The sequence below is a fragment of the Phalacrocorax aristotelis genome, chromosome 1 (assembly GCF_949628215.1).
Source record: "Phalacrocorax aristotelis chromosome 1, bGulAri2.1, whole genome shotgun sequence".
NCBI lineage: Eukaryota > Metazoa > Chordata > Aves > Suliformes > Phalacrocoracidae > Phalacrocorax > Phalacrocorax aristotelis.
This window is the reverse complement of record NC_134276.1, coordinates 149,948,277-149,969,214: the sequence shown is the minus strand read 5'-3', so window position 1 is coordinate 149,969,214 and position 20,938 is coordinate 149,948,277. Positions and strand designations below refer to the sequence as shown.

The 20,938-nt window shown below is 50.2% G+C and overlaps 1 protein-coding gene and 1 long non-coding RNA gene across 5 annotated transcripts; one reads left to right on the top strand and one right to left on the bottom strand.

Annotated features, from left to right (window-relative positions):
- Positions 1–3: 3 nt before the first annotated feature.
- HDHD5 (haloacid dehalogenase like hydrolase domain containing 5) lies at positions 4–14,696 on the bottom strand. 4 transcript variants are annotated; one of them, XR_012663926.1, is made up of 9 exons: positions 14,544–14,696; positions 14,175–14,375; positions 13,760–13,872; positions 12,548–12,641; positions 12,028–12,061; positions 11,474–11,648; positions 10,967–11,155; positions 5,597–5,812; positions 4–5,416 (listed from the first exon to the last, which is right to left on the bottom strand). XR_012663926.1 is itself a non-coding variant. In XM_075115598.1 (8 exons), exons 1-8 carry the CDS (start codon positions 14,643–14,645, stop codon positions 5,683–5,685), a joined length of 1,038 nt encoding a protein of 345 aa, XP_074971699.1. In that variant the 5' UTR covers positions 14,646–14,696; the 3' UTR covers positions 4–5,682. The 4 variants fall into 4 exon arrangements, 2 of the variants coding, with proteins under 2 accessions (XP_074971699.1, XP_074971689.1); XR_012663927.1 differs by having other exon boundaries at positions 458–1,750; XM_075115598.1 differs by having other exon boundaries at positions 4–5,812.
- On the top strand, positions 14,550–15,811 carry LOC142067198 (uncharacterized). Its single transcript, XR_012663928.1, has 2 exons — positions 14,550–14,916; positions 15,425–15,811. It is a non-coding gene; the product is annotated as an uncharacterized LOC142067198 (long non-coding RNA).
- Positions 15,812–20,938: the final 5,127 nt, after the last annotated feature.

The window sequence follows — 20,938 nt, the reverse complement described above, 5'->3', positions numbered from 1 at the left end:
GTATTAACTACACTTTATGATAAAGACCCCAAATTGCTTGGTTTTTGAGGGTGTTGCTAAACACATGGGGTTGAGCAAAACCCAGCTGCTTAGTACTGGGAAAGGACATCCAGGACAGTAGTGACAACTGTCTAATACATGTTGGTGCAGGCTCCCTGAGGAGCCCTACTCCAGTAAATGACACTGGCTGCTCTTGACAACGAGGAGAAATTGGTGTGGGGTATGCCAGGCGAACTCATGCTTAAACCTGAAACAAAGAAAGAACTGAGAAAGGGAAGGGGAGAACTTGAGGTGGGTTGCCACAAAGATTTCTTTAGACACACAGCAATAATCAAGAGGAAAAGCAAGGGAAGGAGACGAAGAATCACAGCAAAAGCATTACTGTCAATGGAGACTGGAGAGAGGGGGAACAGATAACTTAGTTCTCTGAAAGCGTGGTCAAAACAGAGGGGGAGAAAAAACTGATGATTGGAGGCTATGCAAGTTTTAATGTAATTACTTGGGCAGCACAGTACTGAAGTGGTGCAACCTCTAAACTGGGATAGTAACACACAGGCATTCTCATGGTCTCCCATGCTAGTTGCTATCCTGCTATGAAGTCCATGGTACTGTATCTCTGTTGCCACTACCTGCATGGCTGGGTCGCAGCTAGGATGAGGGGGATACCTATTTTCTTCTCCACTCACATTGTGTTTTCAATCCTGGGATACACTTGCCAAACTTCAACCTTGCATCAGTGATACTTGTGTTCATTGCCTTCCTCTAACACACCTTGTCGTGGTACGTAGCATCAGATGAGACTGAACACACATGCACACTCTTTCTGGCTAAGGGGCCTTTTCCCCTAATTTCACATTTCAATTAGCAAATAAAAATACTTCATTTAAAGACAGTCAGTAATTACAGCATATCATAAGCAACATGAGTGTTCAAAAGAAGAGTCCAGCCTGGAGGGTGGTGAATGGGGTGGCATATCGTAGACTGGTGCCAGGATGAAGGATGTGAGACTGCACTCCAGGGGCAAAACAGGCAGGGCACCTGTGCAGGTGCTCACAGAAGGACCAGGATGCAGCAGGCAGCACCGCTAGCCTCGTAACTGTGACAATTGTCACTGGCATTCACAAGTCTAAGATCAGGTGAATCCAAAGAGGGCAATCACCATTTAATTTCCAGCAGGTGACTGCATGGCAGCCTGAGGCTGAGGACCTCTCATGGTAGACTCCTGACAGCCCTGTACAGTGCTGCCTGCATTTAGTCCGGGCAGCTTGTGGGCCTCTGCTGAGGCACTTGACCCAGGGGTCACAGCTCCAGCATCCCCACACAGAACCATGCGGCTGCCCTTCCCCAGGGGCTGCGCCTCATGATCCACATCCCATGTCAGTGCCTTGGAGGCACTGCCACATTGCTCCCTCCACGGTGATGCAGGGGATACTCTTCTCTCTGCATTGCTGGGTGTGGTGCCAGCCCACAGCCACCCGGCATGGGAAAATGCTGAGCTTTTGTGTGACAGGAGCAAGGCAGCACCATGCTCAGCCAAGCAGCTTAGTCTGAGGTCATTCAGGATGCAATAAGGCAGCGAGCAGGAAGCTGCCTCTCCTTTCCTTGCCAGATACGTTCCCATCGTGTTTGCTTTGCGCTCCAGCCTCGCAAGGTGTGTGGCCTTTGTCAGAGATGAAAGCGCTGTGCCTGGGCTCTGCCACGGAGCGCTGCCTGTTTCGCCGGCAAAGCTTTCTCTCATTGACAGTCTTGCCTGCCAAGGGCAAAAAAACATGGCCAAACAATTCCTTTGACTACAATTTTTGTACAACCCCATGAACACCTTGCTTAGGGCTCTGGATGGTCTCTGTTATACAGGGAGCGTGAGGCTCGAGGCCATGGCCAAGGAGGATGGTTGCTGTCTGCATTGCTCATCCAGGTTTGAGCAGGGCCGATGCTATTTTTCTTTGGCTGGTGTTGGGGGTTGCCCAGTTCAGGATGGCTCAAGGGCGACAGCGAGGGTTTGTGAGTGACACTGGCTGTGTCTCCTAATTTGGTTTCCACAGAAAGGCTGGGTTAGATCGCAGCGTAAGCATGTGTGAGCAAGGGTAGAGGGTGAACCCACATTCTTACCTACTGGATCCTGGCCTTTAGCTAAGGTGGGTACATTCACCCAACCCTTCTCAGGGTAAGCCAACGCTTGTATCACTGGTATGCTTAATATGTGGTCAGTCCTGAGGATTAGCTAAATCAGTCTTGCTCCTACCATGGTCACCTATTCCACTGCAAGTTTTCCACTTCTATGAGAGGACGTGGAGTGAAAGCCAAGCATCCATCTGGGCTGCTCAAGGCAACAGCCCTCATGCAGAGAGTGGTGCTCCTGCCCCACCTGGGCAGCAGATGGTGACGGCTTTGCCTCATTGGCTCGTGTGCCCCAGGTTTTCTGGGCAATGCACTTCCCTGGGTGCTGTAGGCTGGACACGCTTACTTAGCTGCCCTGGCAGTCTGCCCACAGGCGCTCGCATCTCCACTGCTTTCTGTCCAGAGGCTCATTTAACAAAGAAGCCTAATTTCACAAAGGTTTGGGTCTGTTTCTTGCCGGACTGGCATCTGTCCCACCTACTGGGGTAAGTGCAATTGAATGGTGGTCCCTGGGCTTTGGGAGGGATGGGCTGTCACCCATGGATGGCCTGCTCACCTGAGGAAATGGGCTCTGACACACCAGCCAGGTGATGTGGTGAGCTCGGCCCAGGGGAATGGGGTGGGAGGCAAGGCACCTGGGGGGGGAAGCTGGGTGCTAACTGGGCCTGCCTGGGTTAGCACCTGTCTGGCAAAGGGGCTTGCACCTTGTATACCCTGGGGAGCATGGCCCTGTTTGGCTGAGGCTGTGTGATCAAGGTAAGAGGAACCTTATGGAAATGGATCTCCAGCGCCCAAAGGATGCCTGCTGAGGCTGGGAAGGTCCCTGCATCCAAGGTAGGCAGGTGGGAAGCTATAGGGCAAGAGGATCTGTAAGCAGGGATGGGGGAGCACTGGGAAAGAGGGTGGGAGCTCAAGCCCTTTGAGGGCTGAGCATGGGCTCCAGCAGGGCCAACACAACTCCAACAAACAGGTGAGAATATGAAAAGAGCTTATTTGTGAGGAAGGAAGCAGAAATTGTGCCTGTACCTTAAAATGGGAGTGAGGGGAGAAACGTCTTCTACTTGAGAAAGCACTGAAGAGCTTTTTGTAGCGCACTGTAGGATGAGATATGACAAGCTGCTGCTTCCTGTGTGATCCAGTTATTTAATGCAATGTGCAGTCCTTGGAAGTGTGAGTGCTTAACCATTACTGTTAAAGCATTAAAAGGTTAAACTATAAATAGCTTCTACTCTTCAGCAGCTCCAAAGCTATGTTTCTGGCTTCTTCATGTATTTATGTGTATGTATAGATATGTGTGTGTATACATATATTTAAAGGCAAGCGGCAGACAACAGAGTTCTGTGAAATAGTCATACTGAGTATCTAAAATGCTACCATTTCTGGTTTACCCTACTAGTGGAAACAGTAGTGTGCCCTCGAAAATACCCCTGCTGGGGGAAAGGCAAAACTTTCTTGAGGGCAGAACTCAAGAGAAAACAAAATAATTACTCCATTTCTTGGGGGAAGAAAAAAAAAAAAAAGGCAAATATATGCCTGAAAGAAAGCCCAGAGACTAAATCCCTAATTATACCCTGCAGTAAGCTGTCAGAAACCAGCAGCAGTGGGAGGGAAGGAGGCAAAGCTGATCTCGGTGAGTTTGAGCATAATCTGCTCTAACCATACTTAAAATGCCTTTTGTGTGGGAAAGGAAGGTTCTGGGATTCTCTGACATGCTTTGTACTGCACTTATCTAATCCATTCAAATGGTCAGGGTTGAAGTTACAGGCAAGCGTAGAAGAGTTTCACCTGGCCAGCACCAGCATTCAAAGACACCTTGGTTTGTCTGCCTCTGAATGCAGAGTCTTTGTAATGAAACTGCTGACCCAGTATTATGGTTTGGGGAATACAGATACTCTTCAAAAGGGTATAAAAGTGTAAAAATCTATTGCTTGTAATTACATTTCAGTTCAAAGAGCTGTTGATACCAGGTTAAAAAGCAGAGAGATTTTTTCTTCATGCTTGTAGTGGGGTAGGGGTTTGGAGAGTGAAGAGGATTTGGGGGCTGCTCTTAGTATTTTTTACTTACTCAGTCTTAGCACACAGTGTGTAATGGAACTGACCTCGAGGAGAAAGTGAAAGATCTTAGCAGTTGAACTGACTGAAAGGGAAAATCAGGTTTATCACAGTGAATTAGAGACAAGTGATTTCTTGATGGAATCATCTGATTCCTAGAGAACATGTAGCTGCCTTGCTGTGTGGGGTTTTAAACTGTTGCAGACTGGATCCATAAGTAAGTGCATAATCTTAATCAAATTGCCTGCATGGCTGCAAAAATCCATAAAGACTTGTGCTTTTATAATGAGGTTTGGTAGATTCAGTAAAGGAAGGGTTTGGGCACACCCCTAAAGGGCCAATATTTCTACCAGGGTGAGCAAGTAACAGCATCCACCTGGGAGCAAGCTCTAACCTGTGTAGGGCTCTCAGTCCTTCTTGTTCTTCTTCAGTGTTTCACAATACCAATGTTTAACTCTGCTCCTTGTGTTGGTTAAGGATTTCTATGGGACTCAAGCTTCCAGTTAAGGCTGTCTCCTATAAGGAACACCTTCAACCTAGGCTGCCTTTTTGCTTTAACAATACTATAGTGACTAAAAGTATTCAAGAAGTTCAGGTTTTGATCTCTTTCTGCGTGACTAAACCTTGGTCTGCCTTATCTTGGGCAAGTGCTCCAACTACCCGAGTACTAGATAAAAGAAGAGGGCTGGTTAATGCCTTTTATTGTTACTTATTAAAGGTTGGGACCATAGGTCATTTCTTCAGGACGTAGAATACAACTCAATTCCTTTCTCTGACGAGAATGGAAATCCTTGTCCTGTCTCTCCAAAACTGCCTTTACTGCTTTATCAATTGCTCCTTTCAACATCAAGACATTCTCAGGACTCTGAATCGTGCTTGATTTGCTGTCTAATGTGCCTCCTATGAACTGTGAACTTTGTAGATGGAAAACCTTCTGGTGGAATATCTTGTAAGAACAATGCAAGTGAATTGGCTGTTTCTAGATTGTTAAAGCTGATGGTTTTTACCTACTGGAATCTTTAGTTTTCCACCTGCTGGAATCACCAAAGGCTTTGGCTTTATTCTGAAAGTTTGCCAGTTAGCATACGTCTCCCTAACTCCCCTCACCTTCCTCAGATGGTACCGGAGCGCAGCTCTTGTCAAACAACTTGGGTTTCTTCTATGATCACCCAGGGTTTAACACCGTGCTGAGTAAACTTCTAATGGTAAGGATGGCTTTCCACATTCCCTTACGCTTGTTCTTCATCTGCAACAGCAGATTAAGTTGGTGGTATCTATCTTGTGGCTTCCCCATCCAGTATCAGTAATCATTACAAACAACTGTTTAGGTCAGGTTACAACTAAATGCCTTCCCTGCGAGCATCTCGTATGCAGATGGCATCCCAAAACTAGTCTTGACTATGAACAGTCAGTCAGGGCATCATACCTTGTGATGTGTCCTTTTTTTCTCCGCTTCAGAGTAGGAATGGTCAAAGTTGCACCCATCTCACCTGACTATGGCAGATGTAGAGCTTACAGGGAATCATGGGTTAGCCCAATCAAAAGAATCACTGGAGGGTTATCTTTCAGGGTGGTTCTCACAAGAAAATCTGAAAATGGCTTGATGAACAGAACAAAAGACAGAATTTGTCCTGGTAATCTCCTAGGGCAAAGACATGAGAGAGATCAGGGCAATACTCATGAAATGTACACACAAGACCTTAAAATGTCTTTCAAAGAAAACATCTGTTTATTATTTTTTTTATATGTGCTAGATCAAAGAAAACTCTGGAACTGGGTTGAAATTAGTATGAAATCTAAACCAATCACAGCTTGTGATTTCTCTGTACAATATGTAATCACTCTGCTACAGTGTACATGACATAATTTGAAACACTATCCACTATTGGAGGGAAAAAGACACACCAGGATTAAGGTTGGAAAAAAGGGGACAGTAGTGTTGTATGACTCCCTGAACACCAGACTAGTAGTTGCATGCATCCTGTGGAATAAAGGAACCGAACTCTCTGGCCACCATGTTATTGCATGACATAAAAGTTCTCTGCTTCAGACTGAAACCAAGGTCTATCCCTCCTCTGGTTTCTCCCTGCTATTCTCTGTTGCCTCACCTCACCACATACTCCCTTTAGGCTTGACTAAAACCATCCATCTGTGGAAGAGTTGTTAGGATCGGGTCTTCACCACGTTTGTTGTACAGGGCAGCGCACCATATAAATATTAAGGTATTAGGTCAGTGTGTGAAGTCCCCTCTCCCACTTGGTCCCATAATCTGCACAGAAGTGTGCTTGCTCCGAAGGGGAGAAATACAGCTTCAGAAATACCACTTCCGTGCAATATGAGACAAAGGAAAGGTTTTGTTTCAGCCACACTTGAAGCTAATTCCAGGAAGCTGCAGTTCCAAGGAAAAAGGATTTCACTGAATTCTAGGAATAACAGATGTCCATAAACGAACTGCAGACAAGTTAGAAGCCTGCACAGCACTCCAGCAGAAAATGCTTGGAGCAGAGGGGACTTGGCAAGCGCTTTCCTCTGTAGAAATCTTCCACAATCCAGCACCCAGCAGCAGCTGGAGAACCCAGATTTCCTACTTCATCCACTGTGCCCATGCAGTTCCTGGGAAGTGACTCGGACAAAGTGCACTGTTTCAAGGAGCTGAGCAGGGGAAGAGGGGAAAGGTCTCAGTGTCACTCATACCAAGGGCAGCCCATCTGACTAATTAGCACTCAGACCAAAAAGCAGAGCCTTTTATGCAACCCTACTTGGTAAGAATTGGGGAAAGGGTGCAAGATTCTTCTAGATTTATTCTCCTCCCCTCTGTCCAATTTCAACTCGCAAGTGAAGCATTTCTTGAATTCCTTATCACTGAAGTTCCTCCTACGCATTTTTAAGACTCCCAGAGCACTGTTTCAACACAAATAACATGGTAAAAAAAAAAAGAAAAATCTGGACCTAAAAGCAGACTTGGAATCTGAAGCAGATTCACATCAGTCAGCTTACCTCCACTGCTCCCTCCAAAGACAGAGGTGCCTGGCTCACTCTCTATGCGAATGAAAAACCTCTAACTTTCTTGAACAGGGTGCTACCTCCTTCCTCTTGCTACCTACCTCACTTCTGGCTGAGATGTGCCACGCATGCTGATACGAAATCACAAACTGCTTGTGATTTCTCAAAGTTCTTCTACACGGTCCTTCCACAAAGCTACTGCCATCATCCGAGCAGCAGCCAGTGAGCCTGGCTCCGTTTGGGATAGCAGATTCAGCAGTGCTACTCCCCTCAGGGAACACTGGTTCAGTAGCACCTTGTCTTTGAGCAACTAGCACCACAATCTTAAAAAGTAACAAGAAAGCTCTGCCAAAGGTTACTGCACGCAGATGGACAACCTTAGTATTTCTGCAGATAAGCACCTACCGAATTGAGGGTATTTTTGCCAGCAGCCAGGTGTCTGAGGTCTATGTAATCACAGCCTAGAAGACAGTTCCCAATTAATCCTATAAAAGTTTTCACCCAAGTTAGCAACTATTGCAAGAAAAGGGAGTGTTCCTCTTTCTGCACTGGATGCCACCTCTGAGAAGTGAGGCTGAGGGACACTGCAGCTAGCTTATGAATAAATGGGCCTCCCACTTCAGGCCTTGCACGCTGGGTCCACAGTGCAATTGTGACTGTGGAGATACCCTGAAAGCTAAAAGACCTTCCCTATGTTATATGGAAAGTCCTTCCCTTTACTTATCCTTCTGGGAACTGGAGACAAGTCCTTGTCTTGTGTAGGTAGATGAAATGGTAATCTCTTTTTCTCTCCAGTGAAAGGCAAAAGATTAGATTGTGTTCCTCACACTACACCTGTTTTTAGAAGCAGACAAGCGATCCTTGCCTTGATAAGACAAAGGTGAAGAACCCCAGCTAGTATCGAGAGGAAGAGACTGCTTCCCACTATGGATTTCATAGGAGAGAATTAATCCAAAGAGGTATTTTTCTGCTTCTATTCAGAAAATAAGGTATAAAGAAAGAAGACATGGAGAAGGACCTCTTTGCCTGGGTCACTGACATAGCACCCAGTCCCTTTCAGACAGAAAGCCTGGCATAACATAAGAAAAGAGCCTGTTCTGCAGTGTGACATCCCTAGGAAGATACATCAGAATCAGAGGATGGAGAGCTGCTGAAGCAGAATGTCAGTGCACATGGGTGCTGAGATTTTAATTAAGAACAACCCAAATGTCTGCAGAGAACATCTTGTTTGTACCCTGTGTATGGAGCTGCCTGGTAAAGCAGGAAGGAAGAGGAGGCAGAGCAAACCTATTTCTGGTCTCAGAGTGGCGTGAGCTGAGCATAACTAGGAACATAAACTCACTTGTGCTGGCTCCAAAGGCTTTCAGTCACATACGCAGGCTGATTTATGCTTCTAAAATCACAATGCTCCTCTGGAATTATGACACTCCTTGCTGAGCCAAACTTTCACATGGAGTTTCTCAAGCAATACTTGCTTAACTTCTTTGGACTGTCTAAGGAGACACAGGACTTGATCTTTCTCTGGATAGCCCAAGCTAGGAAAACAGAGGCAAGGGGAAGTGCAGGTCATTAGAGATATGGAAATGTTCCTGGGCAGGCAAGTCCCAGCTGCTAATTCATGTTAGGGGAACTCTACCCACATGCTCAAGGAAGAGAAGGGACCAAGGATCAGACCATATGGGGTATCCCTGAGTTGCAAACCACACAAGGGAAGAGAGGAAAGAAGGAAGTGAAGGACAGATATATTCGTACCCTTAAAGATGAGAATTGGGGGCTCGGGTACCATCCTGGCTTGATGATCTCCCTTTTTAATCCCTACATGCAAAGAAGCAGCAAAAGTGGGCTGTGACTCTTTCTGGTTGGCCCTGTTCCAAAGAGGGGCCCTTCTTTGGAAGCTGTGCCAGCTGGAGCAGGTGGATGTCCCTTGCGACATTTGGGGTCAGGATGCATGCCAAAACAGCCTCTTGCTGCAACACTGAGTTATGGGAAAAGACACTTCTGGAAATTCAGACTCTCTGGTGGTTTCCTCTGCTATTGAGAGCAGGCTGCTGGCTCCCTAGTGGGATGCGAAAAGGCAGAAGTGTTCACAGAATGCTAAATAGCGGGGCGGGGAGGGAATAATGTAACTTTCCCCTCAGCCCTGCAGCAAGTTGCTCTGGCTACTGCAGCTTCTTCTGAGGGGCCCTGCCTCTTGTAGCTGATGGAGGACTGCAAAATGGGATTTTGTTTCAGACTGGCAGTGACGCAGTGGCAAATCCCCAAGCAAACAGAATTTGTTAAAGTCCATAGGCACTTATTTTTCAGAAGGAGGCTGTTAAGACTTAAAGCTTCCCTTGGCAGTGTGTCACCACAACACAGCTTATGGTGTGCTCACGTCACGGACCAGCCTAATAGTCCATTGTATTAATCGTACATTGGCCGATAGTGGCTCCTTGCCCAGGGAAGAGCTTCATCCTCACATCATGAGGAGGAGGGTGGGCTTACCTGATCTTCATGCACAGAGGGTGGAAAAGAAAGAATTCTGAAGGCTGAACAAAACTGGGATTGCTGGGACAAGCCTTATTCTTATACCCTGTTTCCATTATGGCTCAATTATTGATAGTAGCAATATATGTTCACAGTTGAAAGCCCGCCGGCAGCTGTCAGGATTGCAGATAAGTGTCAATAAAAGCAAGGGGTTTTTAGTGCTGAGACAGGGAGTTTTCTTTCACGTTGGCTAGATTAGAAGATCATGCCAGGTCTCTCCCTGTTCTTCCCCTCTTCCCTTTCCAGTACATAAAATCCCTGACGGTAGATCTTTAGGCACACCTGTTTTAATCCTAGCTCCAGTTCTCCTTCTTGAAAGCAAGTTGCACAGCGTCATTCACATCCTGTACTATGTAAGATGCCTCCACCAGGCTGGGGTCAAAGCAGAAGTCCCGATGCCCATGGAATACTGTCTCCGTCATGCACTCCTCCATGTTACTGTGATCATCTGCATTGTGGCGGTAGACCCCAGTGCAGACCAGAATTGACTCACAACTCTCCACTGAATTGTTGCAGTCCTTCCTCAGCCCAAGGTGATCCTCAGTTTTGGGACTGGCTGCCTCCGGGCTCCTCTTCACCCGATCCTGGACCTGGTTCTGATGAGCTGACTTGAGGTAGTTGTTGTAGAGGTTTGCCCCATAGATATCAGACATAGGGTTATCCCTGGAGAAGGTCACAGTGTGAAATAGAAATGAGAAACTAGCCCATGCATCAATTTCTGGCCTGGCAGACTGGGATTAAGGCAGTACTGAGGGAGGAAGAGGCACAAGACATCTGCTAACATCAAGAGAACGACCCCAACTGGGCCAGCAAGTTCACCTGCTGGTGAGTCCTGTTAGCTGTGGTGAAGGCCACATGCTTCACAAACATCTTTCAAAGCTGAAAAGACAGGTCCAAAGCACCCATAGCAGTTTCAGCCATTGCTGTAATATATTCCCTACAATTCCAAACTGTTCAGCCTAACTGGTATTGGTACCTAATGGTGCTACATCTGGGTCTCTTAACTTTTTCTTTAGTCCAGTCATGCTACATGTGCTCTGCATTCCACAGTTAACAGCTTTGCTAGGCTGACAGTGCCCCTCAAATTATTAAAAGCATAAGATGCAAGAAAGATAGCAAGACTCTGTTCTGGGATGTGAGGCTCCAGAGACACCATGGGGATTTAGGTATTCACTTCAGAAATCTCTATTTTAAAAAAACCAACCAAACAAAACTTAAGTCAGTATGCAACTCCCTAAGGAAATCAGCAGGAGAAACAATATCTTACCCAACTGCATAGAGGCGTCGGATGGGAGACTTCCAGCCCTGTTTCTCTGCCTGCTGTTTGATCAAGTATTCAGCATAGCGGTAGGTGACTGTGCTGGGTTTGCCAATCAAGGCCTCGTACTTCAGCTCCCGGCCTGTTACTTTCTTGTAGATGTTCTCCAAGCAGAGAAGGAAAGTGCCATGGCCAAACCTGCTCCAGAAAAGAGGTCATCAGTATCTCCAGTCACACTACTCGAGTAGCAAACACTCCTCAGTAAGGAGGACCATCTGCTATAGCCAGGGTACTGCCTAGTTTGGACACGGTATCTACCCAAACACACCTCCAAGGCAGTGGTCTAGCTTCTGCTTCTTGAAAGTTTTAGTCTTTCTCATGCAGTTTTCATGTCTCTGCTGCTAATTAAGCCATACAGGCAGACTCTAATGCTAAAAAATGTGGTATGTAAGAAAAGCTCATCTGCAGGGGAGAAGTACGAAATAGGCTAAAGCAAATACCACACATGCTTTTCACCTGGGCATCTTGGCTTCGGCCATCCACAGGAGATCCATGTTGCAGGCAAGGACAGGCAGATGGGGGTATGGTATATCTTGCAGCTCTGCCCCAGGGTTCCCGTTGCTCAAGAGTACGTCAATAATAAGCTGCAGGCTTGTCTCCCACCTCACTGGCTCGCCGAACAGAATCACCCCTGAAGATTTCAAGAGATGCTTGGAAACGCACAGCGTGCAAGTACAGGACCTGCTACCAAAAGCCACCCACTAGCAAAAGCACCCCTCTGCTGGGACACCACGGCTTCCACAGGTATCATCCGAACACAGCTTGTGCCAGCGCTCCAGCCTGCGCATCACTGTACCATGTGCACCGCTGCTTCTAGATGTTGAAGCATGGCACAGAGAAAAGTTGGCTTTGCTCTTATCAGCTTGTGCTTCACGCTGCACGAGGGCAGCGAGGCTGCCTACTGACTGTATCCTCTGAATAAGCTGCCTGTGGATACCAATGAGCCAACAGCACATCGTTAGCTCCCAGCTGGCTTGCCTGTTCATATGTAAACAAAGGCTACTGCTTACCTTCTATAGTGGGGAAGCCAGTGGTTGGAGGAGGCTGCCAGTAAAAAATGAAGGGTTGGTTAGTAATGCAAAACCTAATGCCGTCTCCAAAACAAAACTAAAAATGCTTCCTTCAAGTGTGCCAAGGCAGTCCCATAAAGAGGCAGGACAAGGCCACCTGGAATCCCGAAGAAAGATTTCTCCCACCACCCCCACCCCAGATGGGATTTCACAGATTTTGCATTTCTGTCTCAGAGCTAGAGATGTCAACCAAACCATCTTATCCTTCACTGCAAGGAGTAACATGGAAAGACAGGCATGGCATGAGAAAGGATATGGGAAAGTCACTGCCATTCCAGCAGGAGTCAATGCTGGAAAGAGCAGAGAGATGCTGTCTGCTCAGGGCCAGCCCTAGGCTCTCGCTGAGGAAAGTCACTAGTAGCTATCTGCTCTGTGCCTCCGCAGCTTCTCCACCCTATGCTGTATGCTGTAAGCACCACCACGGCCAACCACCCGTTCTACTGATGCATCAGAAAATTACCAGCTCCTTTGGCCTCCGGCTCTGATCCACCATGTCTAACAAGGGATATGCCTTCCTCAGTGCCTCAATGGTGACCACATGCTTGAAACCCAGGCTATTTCAGACCATCAAGGAAAGCTGTGGAGAGTGTTTTAAGTGACTGCTTTTTTAAGTTACTTGCAAAAGCATCTAAAGGATTAAGTCCTAGTAGCAAAGCAGTTATTAAATGCATAACCTTGTGGCTTCCAGTCAAACTGTACGCTGTGCTTCAACCTAAAGATTACAAAAAAACCCAGACTGGGGTAATTTAGTTTGTGATCAGCAATCCCTGGAATTAGTCAAAGAGCAGAGGTCACTGCAAGACAGAATGGATGTGCTTTGCGAGACCTTTAGGGCCAGGGTTCTCATACTGGTGCAGCACAGGGGCCTGGTCAGGCTTTCCAGCTAGAATCAGAACCAGTGAAGCTCTGGTCAGCTTAGTTAGTGAAAAGAAAATGGTCTGTGCTGATAAAACAACGCAAGTGAAGGATGAGTTGCATTTCCACTCAGAACACCTTGTCCTTAGTTCGCCCTGCTGGCCTTGGGGAAAGAGACACAGGCCAAGGTTTTGTCCCAAATGAAGTCAAATGTTAAGTGCAAGGCATGACTCTGTGCATCCAGGCTGAGGTGCCACAAACCCTGCAGGCGGTTCTCACCTCCTTGCAGACACGGGATATGTCAGACCTGCTGTGCCCTCACCTCAGCCAGGCAATATGCATGTGGGTTTGTTGTTTAGACCACGTCCCCAAACTGGGACGCTCTGGTTCTAATGATATTTGAGTTCCTTCAATTGGTGTCAGATTCCTGTGGAAAACCTTTGCATTAGGAAGAATGGGAAGGAGCACAATTTTGTCTCAAAAGTGAGAGAGGCCGAAAGCCGATGGAGTCACCTCACGGCAACATCTGACCAGCAGGAACAGCAATGCAGCTCACAGGAGAGGTAATCTGTGTGAGATGCCAAACACAGACCAAGGACAGCCAGGAGGTGACCAAGATGGAGATCAACAGTAAATGCCTGCCTTTGAGCCTCTCCGTGAGGGTGCCTGCCCATAGGATGAGACCATGGGCCTTTCCGTTTCCTACGAGCCGACCGGGCGAGCACCAGGGGCACGGGCAGGGCTGGAGCAGCAGCGTTAGCTGGGAAGCCGCAGCGGGGCACGCAGAGCCCCATGGGGCAGGTGCAGCAAAGGATACTTGTGGGCGTTCTCCTCCGCGGGCCCCTGCCCGGCCACCAGCATGCACTTCTGGTGGAACTGGCTGAAGAGCCGCAGCGGGCTGTGGGACAGGATCACCTGCTCCGGAGAGACCTGCGGGAGGGAGGAGAAGCTGCCGGGGGGATCCGGGGGGGATGATTTCCCCCCTTCTTCCCGCGGTCGAGTCGCATCCCTTCCCGGCGCTACCGCCTGCCACCCTCTATCCCCTCGGGCCCGGGCAGAGCCGGTCACCCTGTGGCGCTGTTGCCCCAAGACCTCCACCCCTCCCGGGGAAGTCGCGCTGGGTGGGCTTCCTCCTCCTCCTCCCGATGCCCCCTCCAAAGCCCGGAGCCCTGAACGGGGGGCCGCCGTCGGGCCGTGTAGAACCCTCCGGGGCGGGGGCCGGCCGCCCTTACCTCCAGCCCCAGCGCCTGGGAGAGCTCCCGGGCCTTGGCCGACCTCAGGCAGTTGCCGGCGTTGGTCAGGAAGACGACGGGCACCCGGAGCCGCCCGCCGCCGTCCGCCAGCCTCCGGAAGGCCTGGCGGGCGGCGGGCACCGCCTGGCTGCCCCGCACCAGCACCCCGTCCACGTCGAAGAGGAACCCGAAGGCCGGCGGCTGCAAGGCGAGCGGAGGGGACGGTCACCCGCCGCCGGGAGCCCTGCCCTCTCACCCCGCACCCGGCCCCGGCCCGCCGCGCCCTTCCGGACCCGCGACAAGGACGCGGCCGGCGGGCCCGGTCACCCCCCACCCCCCCGCCCCGGCCCCCTGTCCGCCACCGCTCACCCGGTCCCCGGCGCGGCCCCCGCGGGCGGGCGGCCCCCGCGGCGCCGCGGCGCGCAGCAGCAGCCGCCCCCGGCCGGCCCGCAGGCAGCCGCCCAGCGCCATGCCGCGCCGCTCCCGCCCGGCCCGGCCCGGCCCGGCCCCGGGGCCGCCGGCGGGGCACGCCGGGGCTCGTAGTTCCCGGACTACAGCTCCCAGCGAGGCGTGGGGCCCGGTGGGGCGGGACCGGGGGCGCAGCCTGCCTTCGTCCCGAGCTGGGCGGGGAGGGTGGTGCCGGCTCCGGAGAGGGCGGTGTCCTGTCTGCTTCGGAGCGAAGGGGCACAGGTTTGGGGAGAGCTGGCAGAGAAACTGGGGACGGCGAGTGGTTGCAAAGCAGGTGTCGGGAGCAGCACGGAGGCTGGCGGGGCTCGGCAGGGCAGGGGACAAGGGGGCGCGCCCGGGAAACGGGTACGAGCAGCCCCGCCGTGGGAGAAGCCTGCAAAATCACGAAGGAGGAGTGACAAGGGCAGGAGGGGAACGAGAGGCGTAGAGCCTTCCAAATCAGTTACGCCAGGCCTGACGGGGGTTTATCACGCAAACCCGTTACCGCTCCAGTGATGGGAGGCTCTCGGTTTCGTGGGTGAGGCTGCTCCGGTGCCGTACAGTCCCGTCCTTGCGGCTACAAAGGCATCTCCCAGGATATAGCCTGGTTCAATCCAAGGTGGTTGCAACTCACCCTGCTCGCAGTGCGCATGCAAAGTACCTTCACTGCGACTGTTTACCTGTGTGAACTGCTGCCCTGCCTTTGCTCAGTCTTTTCTACACAAACACAAGCCTTCTGGGCTTTTTCCTACAAATCATCAAGTTTTTCTAAAACTCTGGTCATTATTTTTGCTCTCTGACAGACCGTGTCCCGGTGGCTCCCTCTTCCCTGCAGCGTGGGAGAGAAATCTTGGCGCTAAATTCAGCTGAGGCCCTTCCAGACCTGAGGAAAGCAAAAAGTTCGTTTCACGTCCATGGAGATGAAGCAATGTTTGTTTGCTTTCTGGCTAGGCTTAAGATCTCCTGACTGCCACGATGCGGCAGGTTTAACATGAATGACTTTAGGCATCAGTTACACAAACAGTGTAATTGTTTGTTTTTATGCTTCCATTGCCATGAACACCAGCATTAATTCGTTTTTGACTTGCTTTAACACCCAGAGCCCTTTCTGCAGAGCTGTTAAAGCACTGGTAGCGCAGGGTTATACATTTGTACAGACGGTTATTCCTCCTTAAGCACCTTTCCCTTAACTGAATTGCCTACTGTTTATTTTACATATTTTCCTCAACTTGCCAGGACCACTTTTATTTCTCAGAAGCGTTTGCAGCTCCTTCTGCTCTGCCAAAGTTTATGCGGGTCTTGGAGACATTACTGAAAGTATTTAGCTACAGCGGGCCCTGCAGAACCAGGCTTCAAACCTTCTTCCACTAGCACACGGGAGCTGGTTGCAGGTACTTTGAAGCATTTCTTCTCAACTACCTCTACACCTGCTTCCAAACTAGGGACAGCCATCCCAAAGACTTTTTTCCATCAGCTGCCAACGAAAAATATAGTCAGAGAACAAGGCAAAGGCTTTCTAAAGTTAATGATAAACACAAGATCCTTATCTCAAGCATTTCTCAGCTATCCACTAAGGTGGTTACTCCTGGCAGATAAAAAAATTGCTTGATTTAATGTGATTTATGCTGAAGTATTGGCTAACGTGGGTTTCTGGCCTTTTAACGATACAACCACTTGCAAGCGAGGTAGCTTGTTTTGGTTACTGGCCGCTAGACACTAAAATCAGGCTGACGGGACCAGATTGCTGAGGTCTGTCAGTCCTTTCTTTGTAACTATAAGGACACTTTTGCTCTTTTCCTATTCCTGACACTTGAGAAATAGCTGTGGCAGGCATCTAGCCAGTTCCCTGTTGTGGAATTTAATTTTTAAAATGTTTAGCTTATCTAAATATCCTTGAGTTTGGGGTTTGGGGTCATTTCCCCCCCCACGTTACATTCGATGGCGGGGGCTGGGGAGAAGCACGGCGTAGAGGCACTGCCGCTTGCCCTCTCGCCCTCTCGCCCCCCACCCCCAACCCCCCCCCCCCCCCCCCCCCCCCCCCGTCCACGGCGCAGCGGATCCGACGGGGGATTTTTTTTCCATTTTTCCACCTCATTTTGCTCGCGACGCGTGGGGTTGCGGGGGAGCGGCGCGCGGCGGCGGGTCCGGCACAGGCCGGCAGGGGGCGCCTCTGCTCCACGGCGCGCGGGCGGGGCGGGGCGATGGGCGATAGGCGGGGCCGCAGCCGCCCACCTGCAGCGGCGGCCCCCCCCGCCCCCCCCCCGCTATAAGGGTCGCCGCCCCTCAGGGGAGGGGTGTGTGCGTGGGCCCGCAGTGCCTTGCGGGAAGGAGGGAGTTGTTCTTCTCCGAAAGTGGACTTTGGAGGCGCGGGGCGATGGAGAGGCGGTTTCTAACCTTCCCCCTCCACGCCCCACCGTGAGGTGCTGTGCCTGCTTGCGTGTTTTGCAGCATCTTCCTCCCGTGGATCAGCCGTATCTGAAAGCATTGGTGTGGTTCGGGCTGCCACAGCACACGGAGGGATGTTGGAGGTAGGGACTGGGGTCGGTGAGGGATGTTGTGCCCACCGTGCCCCTGGCACACAAGGTTCCTCGTGCAGTGGAGGCCAGGTTGGCAGAGAGGGCCGTGTGTCCAGCCAGGGTACCCACCCTTGAAGAGGTACCCTTGAAGAGGTGCCCCCGAAGAGCACGTATGCCCCAGCGAGCGTTCTCAGCAGGCTGGCAGAGCTGCTGTATTTATTTTTGCAAGGAAGACTGTCCAACAGGCTGAAGTGCTTATTTTTAAACCGACACGGAGGGAATTTGCCAGCGGTCGAGCGCAGGCTGAGCCTGGCACGCGCAGCAGGGACCGACAGTGGCGTGGCTGCCAGGCACTGTGCCCTGCGGCGCCTGCTTTGGCTGCTGAACCCCTGTCCTCCCAGCACCAGCAGGCACGCTTTAACCTGTCATCCCTGTGCTAGATGCCTGGTCGTGTCATTTTCCCTTCAAGAGTTGAGATTTTCTCTGTGGCTCCACTAGGAACTTCTTGTTCTGCACATTGTACATGGATGGGCCTTACGATTTCTCCTGCAGGCACATCTGGCAATAGCCATATCCCCAGATACCCCTAGAGATGTTCTGTCTGCCCTTCTCACACCAGCCCACAAGAGACTCCCTCTTCTTCCCCTGTCTACACTATACTTTGATGTTTTCCCCACCCCCTTTCATAGCTGCTTTTAAAGACAAGGAAAACAGGCAGTTGCTCACAGCCTTCTCGTGTGGGTTGCTATGTAAACTTTGCAGCTCTGTTTTCCCTGGGCTCATAGCCCTGTCACCACCCACTGCCCCCCCCGGTCCTGACCTCCTAACATCCCCCTCAAGAGCAGCTGTACCTTCAGTCTCTTTTCTTACTGCAGAGGGTCTAATGGCCTGAACCAACCCTTCCCCCCCCCATTTATCTCTTCTCTTTCTCTGCTGCAGCCTGCTCGTGGAATGATGGACAAGCTAAAGGTTGAGAAAATACAGTAAAATGCCTTTCTTATCCTGTAATGACCAAGGGGGAGGACAGCCTGATAAAAATGACAAACCAGAAGAATTGAAAGCCAGACCCTTCACCTGCCTGTCCCTCAGCAGACAGAAAACACTTGATAGACCTGCCATGATTGCAACTGCTGCAAGCCTGGAAAGAAAGGAATTAAGTACTGAGCCAATTAGAGCTACAAGTTTCTGGCCAAAGAAATGTTCTTCTGCTACCTGTGAAGAGACCTGTAGGAAAAAAACTTGAAGTGGGCTGAGTGTCAGGAGCTAGTGGAAAACACTTCTATAGCCTTGTGTTTTATGGCCAGAGGGCTTTACTTAGCATCTGGCATCTGCATAGTCCCACTGCAGTGATGGAGGCTCACACGACATATAGGTCCAGCTGCTCACTTGGGCTTATCTCTATTTTCAACCAGCTACTTTAACTCCTCTGTTTTTATTGGCATGATTTTTGACAGCAACGACTAGTGCTGGATCAGCCATTTCCTGCCGGTGACTGACCAGGAGGCAAACATTTCATTTGCTAAAGTGCCCCAAAGGTGGACTAAGCTGCTCTGCAACAAAGCACCACTACATCTGCGACATGGTGTGCTGAGAACAAAGCTTTATCCACCTCCCATTTAAATAAAGCGAACCTGAAGAGGCCACAGGGAAAGACGGATGGGAGAGAGAACAGGCATAAGGCTTGCCGCATTCCTACAGCTGCTTGAAGTAAGCAGCACAGAAACTTCCATGGATTTTCTGCTCTCCTTCCATGCTCCTGAGACCAGATGGAGACCGAAGGAGGGCACTTTCTGCCCCTTTATGTCTGTCCTGCTCAGCCTCTTGCCACCCTTGTGGCTGCCTCTAGCACTGCTTGTCCAAATACCTCTTTCATCTCAGGTCTTTGGGTTCTCTAACTAGCAGGAGAGGCAGCACGAGCAAATCATGTCCATCAGGCAGTCTCTGTATGAAAACGCAGCCCACAGCTGGATGCAGCTACTGTGTGGTTTGGGGAAGGCGGGGCTCGGGGACCTGTGTCATGTCTCTGCCAGGTGGCTCAGGCTTGACTCCACAGTGTGTTGGCCCCCTGGATCAAATTGCCCTTTGCACCATGCTGTGAAGACATTTCAAACCCCCCTCATATTTGTACTCCAGGATGAGTGACGCGAAACATCCCCTCTCCACATTCCAGATTAAAACCTCACATGAAACACAGGTATCCCCAGTTCTTTTTAAGGGGGAAAAAAAGTGAGAAAAAACCCCACAATTAAAACAGGTTTTAAAATGTAAATATATACTATGTTCAGAAAGAGACAGGCAAGGAAGTACATGTGCAGTGTATTTGCCAACAAATGCAAGCACAGAGCCAAGGAACTGAGGGTAAAGGAATGAACTGGAACCAAAATCCTTGAAACGTTACTGCAAGTGCTAACAACTGAGTCTCAGTGAAGCCCGGTGGCCAAATTTACCTGAAGCTTTGGGGATATCTTAACAGATTGATCTTTGTTAATGTCTGTGATTCAGCCTAAACCCCACCTTCTTTGCATGCCTAGAGTTAGAGGTGGGGATGCAGTCTGGGTTTGTCAATTTGCACCTTTCTCCAAAATAAGGCACACTCTAAGGAAGAGTTGATCCCCAGCAGTAAAGCAGGCTGGCCCTCCTCCAGTCGCTAGGGCCCTAAAAATGGTTAAAGCCCATTTACTGCCAGAGGACGCTTGGGAAACCACAGTGACCACACATGGCAGTGCCCTGTTCAAGCAGGGATCCACGGAAGGTTACACCAATGGAGTCGGGCATCTCCATGCAGTTCAGGTTCACACTTAAACGTATGTGATCAGGATGGGAAAGTTTCTGCTACCCGACCGACCTTAAGATGGATACCTTCAGCAGAAGTGGAGTCACTAGGCTAGTCACAACTGCAAACATAGCCCTGTTTGGGGCAAGTTTCACCTCTCTGAGGGCTTCGTCTGAAGATCACCTCAGACCTGTACAGTTTTAACCCCCCAGTGATTTCTGTGCTGTAATCCCAAACAGCATCACCCACTGGTGGCTCCAGACGCTTGGTCACATCACATCACTGTTCCTGATGCAAGGTAGGTAAATGGCCAACTGCACAACAGGTTCTTCCTAGGAAGGCAAGAACAAGCTGGACACAGCAGGTAAACTGGTCCCAGCAAGTGTACGGCACACAGAAGATCTAGCCCTGCTGCTAATGCAGATAACAAGGAAGGAGGGCTACAGGTAACCAGAAGGCCATCGGTGGTTCAAGCCCTCAAGAGACCATGTGCAGGAAGAGCTGAAACCCTTCCACTGTGGCAGAAGAGGAAGGGACATGGGTCAACCTGTGTTGAGGACCTCAGCTCCTCCCACACTGGCTTTGTAATGATTGGCTCCACCTTGGCAGGAATGAGGCTCACTCATGGCATACTAAAGATCTTCCTCCATCCACGCATAGCAAAGCTGAAAGATAAGAGGGCTCAGAGAAACATGGCTTTGGGTCACTGGTTAGCAACCATGCCACCTATTTGCAGCAGTTTTCCTCAGCAGCATTACAAATAAGGTGTTTCCCAAGTCAGTATTTATAATCTGACCATGACCAGAGCCTACCTTTGGGACTTTAGACTGAGGCCTGTATGCAACAACCATGGCAGAGGAGGGAAGGTGGTTCTACCCTAGCTCCTCCTCCAGTATAAAGCTTGTCCCAGGACCAAATTTGCATCAAGGCCCAGGGAAGCCCAGCCAGCAAAGAGCAGCTGTATGTGCTTCAGAGGAAGGTCTGGGGTGTGTGGCCAGAGGGAGCTGGAGTGGAGGCAGCTGTGGCTG